This window comes from Cebus imitator, unplaced genomic scaffold, assembly GCF_001604975.1.
Source record: "Cebus imitator isolate Cc_AM_T3 unplaced genomic scaffold, Cebus_imitator-1.0 Scaffold384, whole genome shotgun sequence".
Taxonomy (NCBI): Eukaryota; Metazoa; Chordata; class Mammalia; order Primates; family Cebidae; genus Cebus; species Cebus imitator.
The window spans coordinates 1,407,926-1,413,029 of record NW_016107699.1 but is presented as its reverse complement, the minus strand read 5'-3'; the positions used below and the strand labels follow the sequence as shown (position 1 = coordinate 1,413,029).

Below are 5,104 nucleotides of genomic sequence, written 5' to 3'. Positions count from 1 at the left end.
TTGGAGGGGGTCTCGGCGGAGGGCCGCTGGGGGGTCTCGGCAGAGGGCCGGGGGGGGGTCTCAGGGTGGGGGTGTGCAGGGGATGGGCTTCCTAGGCCAGGCAGGAGCCTCAAGGGCACTCTGGCTCCCAGCTGACAGTGGTTAAAGCCAGAGAGGGGCTCTAGGTGCCCTGGGACAGGGGATAGTTCGAGTGGGGCCATGGAGACCTGAGAAGCCCAAAGGGCCGGCGTGGAGGGAAGACACAGCCTTGTGGGGCAGCGTGACACCAGCATGGAGCTGTCCCGGACAGCAACCCAGGCGGGCAGGGCCCGAGTCCATCCCTGAAGAGGGTGGGGCCCCTGCTGACCAGGGCTCAGGGGGAGGCCCCCCAACCCACACAGCCTGGGTGGGTCTGAGTGGCGGCTGCTTCTCTCCTGCAGGCCTGGTGAAGCTGGGGGTTCACTGTGTCACCTGCCAGAAAGTGGCCATCAAGATTGTCAATCGTGAGAAGCTCAGCGAGTCTGTGCTGATGAAGGTGAGCGGGGCCCTGGGAGGAAGGTGGTTGTGGTTAGATCAGGGAACAGCACAGGGGGCTGGGACTCAGCCTTGTGGGGACCTGTGGAGCTGAGCGTGGGGGTCCTGCAGGCTTCTGGTGGCAGGGCCTCGGTGTCCCAGTTAGAACTGAGAGGGGGCCCCTGCCTCAGAGCAGCCTGTCCCATGCCGGGCAGGGCCCATCTTGGCAGAGGGGAGCCCCGCCTTCCTCTTCCCCTGGGGCCTGGCCTCCATGCGGTGGTGTCTGGCCACTGTGGATACCAGGCAGGCCACCCTGGGTGGAGGACTCCTGGCCTCTGACCCTCCTCTCAGTGGGGAGGGCACTGCCCCAGCTGCAGGGAAGCCTGACCCTGGGTGTACAGGCAGAGGCTGCGGCTCCCAGCTCCTCCAAGTCTCACACCTGGTGGGACCTGGGCATCCAGTGTGGGGCCCTCCCAACACCGGGACCAGTGGAGCCTCCCGCCCCACCTGTCCCTGCATTGGCTCCTTCAAGGGCAGTGCTGGTGCTGGGGCTGGGGCTGAGGAGGGAGAGGGACCTGGGCTGGTGGGAGGAGCCCAGAGAGTGGAGACTTGTGGGAGGTACTGATGCTTGGGGACCCTTATTTACACTCGGAGTCCCCCCAGCTGCTGGGGGCATGGAGGAATTAACCAGACTGTACTGGGGAGGCCAGGGGACCCCAGGGGGAGGTGGCAGCCGCACTAAGGACTGCCTAGATGGGGCTGGCAGGCTCTGACCCCGCCTTGGAGGAGAAACCAAGGCCCTGGGAGTGACGGGCCAGGACTGCACCTGGTAGGGGGAGACCCAGTGCAGGGTGGGGCTGGGGAGAGCCCCATGCTGAATTTGGGAGGTGCCTGTGAGCCCTGAGTAGAGGAAGGAGGGCCTGGAGATGCGGAGGAGGAGAGGCAGCCCTGACACCTGCAGGCACCACGCACAGATGCCCACCTGGAAGGGAAGGGCTTGGGACAGGCTGGCCAAGTCACCAGGGCTGGGACCCCATCACAGGACTGGCCCCAGCTCCAAAGCCTTGTCTACCCTGGCTCCTGAGTTCCGGGTGCCCCAGGCTGTTGCCTTGGCTGACCCCCACACTGCCACGGCCACTCCTCTGTGCTGGGCAGGGCCCCAGGTGGCCTTGACCAGGCTGGCATGTCTGAAGGAGGAGCCCCTGCCCTCACCTCAGAGCAGGACTGGGTGTCCTGAGTCAGGTACCCTCAGGAGTCACTTCTGCCCCTCCCTGGAGCCCTGGGACATTGCCATCTGGGAGCCTGTGGGTGGGGGACACGTGCCCTGCCCAAGGCTGGCACACCCACTCCACACCCCACACACAGGACACTCACCCCCACCTCGTGCCAGTCCTGAGCCCACAGAGGCCTGTCCGGCACCCAGCTGTGAGGCCTCCACTGTGAGGAAGGCTGGAGCAGGGGCATAGCCTGCCTGGAAAGGCCTCCACCTGTCTCTGGCTGGGAGCCTGGGAGGCCTCCTCCCCTGCAGCTCCAGGCCCCATTCCTGAGGCTGGGCTCACACCGAGGGCAGTGCCAAGGCCCAGGCTGCCTGTCTTGGCAGAGTGGGGAGGGGCCCTCCTGTGCCCAAGCTGGCATCAGCACAGGGCCTGGGCTCCCTCCACCATGGCCCCACGGCCCTCTGCCCTCTGTACCAGCCAGGCCCCAGCTGAGCAGCCCGTGTCCCTGCGTCCCCCACAGCCAGCAGCGAAGGCGGTGTCTGTGGGGTGATGGGCGCCCCAGCCCTGGGAGCCTGACGTGCTCTGGTCTCTCCTGCGCAGGTGGAGCGAGAGATTGCCATCCTGAAGCTCATCGAGCACCCCCACGTCCTCAAGCTGCACGACGTTTATGAAAACAAAAAATATTTGTAGGTATTGCTGGGTCTGGAGAGCTGGGGTGGCAGAGGTGGGGCTGTCGCTGTAGGGCGGCCGGGTCAGGGAGACAGGCAGCCTGGTGGGCGGCCAGGGCTTGGGGAGTGCAGGGACTAGAGGCCAGGGGTGCCAACTGCACCCCATCAGCCCTGGCCCCGCCAGCACCCACAGCTGACTGGGGAGGGTCTCGGCCAGCCCGACGTGCCTTGTGCTTCTTGACCAGACCAGACCAGACACCTGCCCTGTTGGGGGCTTGCTGGTGAGCCTGAGGCCAGCAAGGGGGACAGGCCTTCTGGAGGGGAGATCAGGGTTTCAGGTCAAGGGGCGGGAGCACCTGGTCCTCCCCACAAGGCCACACTGAGCCTCCTGGCCTCTGCCCAGGGCTCCTCCAACCCATGGAGACACACCCCCATCCCCGAGGCTCCCCCACGAGGCACAGCCTCCAGGTTCCCACCCTGGCTGGACTCCGGCTGCCAAGTGTGGCTGACCCCGTCACCCCACAGCCGCCGAGGCCAGCAGAAATCCCCTCCCTGTGCCAGGTGTGCCTGTGTATGAACCCCATCGCCCACACCCAGCCGCAGCCAGCTCCTGGAGTGGGTGCAGCAGTCACTCACAGGACGGGCTCCTGGTGGGCTCTGACGGGGCTTCCCGGCGGCGAGGGGCGGATGCTGAGGGCTGTGCGGGCTGGAGCCCCATCGGACTCTCGCTGGTTCCAGGGCAGCGCCCTGACTACCAGGCGGTCCCGGCCAGGCATCTCCGGGGCATCAGGCACTGTGGGGGCAGGGGACATGCAGGGCTGGACTGAGGGGTGAGCTGCCCTCGGGTGACGGGTGAGAAGGCTGGGGGATGAGCTGAGAGCTGAGTGGGCTGAGGGGTGAGAAGGCTGAGGGGTGAGCTGAGGGGTGAGCTGAGGGGTGAGCCAGCTGAGGGGTGAGCAGGCTGAGGGGTGAGCCGGCTGAGGGGTGAGCTGAGGGGTGAGCCAGCTGAGGGGTGAGCCAGCTGAGGGGTGAGCAGGCTGAAGGTCGAGCTGTCTGAGGGCCTGGGCAGAACCAGCTCCTCCCTGTCCCCCAGCAGCGACTCCTGCTCTCGCCGGCCTAGGTTCCCACATGCCCTGGGGAGCACGGGCAAACGGCCAGCTTCAGTGTGTTGCTGGGGAGAGAAAACCAAGGGGTGGGGTGCGGGGAGCTGCCTTCCCCCACTCCCATGAGTGGGAGCACAGCAACTGTCACCATAGGCCTGGGGGGCGGGGCCCGCCCTGGACCCTGATGGCGGCGAGGGGACTGTGAGGAGGGCATGGCTGCTTTGCTGTGACGTGGTGCCGGAGCAGCGGGTCCTGGAGAGGGCAGGACAGGAAAGAGCCCAGGGGGTGGGCATGGCTGCGCTCAGGGGGCTTCTCCCGAGGTCTGGCCCTGGGTGCTGTCCCACACCCTTTGCACACCATGTGGCCTATGCTGAGCCTCCAGTCCAGCTGCCCTCCTGCCCACCAGCCCACCCCGTGCCCCCACCACAACGTCTGCTCCCATCCCTGCACTGGGCCCTGGATTCCTGCCAAGACTGGCTCCTGGGACAGCTGGTCACTGCAGTCCTCACCACTGCTCTGAGCAGGTGTCCAGGCCCTACTCCCTCATCCTGGGCGGCCCCCGGCCCAATCCCTGGCCCCACATCACCACGGCCACACCTGGGGCCACTGCCCTCATAGGCCTCCCCCAAACTGGTTCAGCCTGGACGGAGCGGCCCCCAGGAAGCCTGATCCAGTGTCCCACAGGATGCCCACCGGGAACCAGCCCCTCAGGACCCTCCATGCAGCTGAGACCCCATGGGAGGCCAGGAGGCCACCAGGGCAGGAAAGGGAGGGCCACGCCATCTCCTCGCCCCTCCCTGCAGCCCTCACACCTCCTTGTCCCTGCCCACAGCAGCCCAGAGGGTCCCTGGGCCCCTGGATATGACTGTGCAGTCTCTCGCTGGGTGTCTGTGCCACTGCGGTGCAGGGGATGACGGGGTGTGAGGGCCTCGCCTCACAGACCTGGAAATAGCAGAGCAGGCAGGGCAGAGCCCGAGGCCACCACATGCTGCACCCTGCCCTGACATCCACACACTCAGCGTGTGGTTCCAAACCCTCCCTGTCGGCTGTGCCCCAGACCCATCCCTTCACCCACCCTCCGTCCCACCCCATCCCACCCCACCCCACCCCACCCCAGGGTCCCTGCAGACTCATTTGAGGCCCATCCCAAGGAACCCAGATGGCCTGAGGTCTGCCCTGCAGTCAGGTCCTCTGAGCTGCCTCCCAGCCCATGGGAGAATGGGGGCGGCCTGCAGGGAGGCTGGGCCAGGAGGTGGCTGTGAGAGGCCCTGGGACAAGGGGGGCATCGGCTGGCACTGCAGCTGGGCACACTGGGGGCTCGTCTGCTGCAGATACTTGGTGCTAGAACACGTGTCAGGCGGGGAGCTCTTCGACTACCTGGTGAAGAAGGGGAGGCTGACCCCCAAGGAGGCCCGAAAGTTCTTCCGGCAGATCATCTCAGCGCTGGACTTCTGCCACAGCCACTCCATATGGTGAGTCCTTGCCCCCTCTGCCCCCGCTCCCAGGGACCCACCCCAGCGTGCCACCCCAGATGCCCCATGACCCGAAGGACTACACCCCGCTATGTGCTATTCCAAGGCACCCCATCTGTCCCAGGTGCCCCGCCCCCAGGAGCTACCCCTCA

General features: G+C 66.6%; 1 protein-coding gene across 16 annotated transcripts in view; it reads left to right on the top strand.

The window, feature by feature from the left end:
- Window positions 1–419: 419 nt before the first annotated feature.
- BRSK2 (BR serine/threonine kinase 2) overlaps window positions 420–5,104 on the top strand; it is a 28,835-nt gene continuing 24,150 nt past the window's right edge. For 14 of the 16 annotated variants that reach the window (XR_001818825.2, XR_001818827.2, XR_001818826.2 and 11 more), the window contains exons 1-3: window positions 420–514; window positions 2,310–2,395; window positions 4,812–4,952. Coding sequence is in view for 11 of the 16 variants with exons in the window: in XM_037731131.1 (XP_037587059.1) it covers window positions 509–514; window positions 2,310–2,395; window positions 4,812–4,952 (233 nt within the window). In the remaining 5 variants the exon portion in view is untranslated. Of the gene's footprint in view, window positions 515–2,309; window positions 2,400–4,811; window positions 4,953–5,104 lie in introns of all 16 variants that reach the window. The other 2 variants (XM_017507765.2, XM_037731132.1) reach the window with 2 other exon arrangements.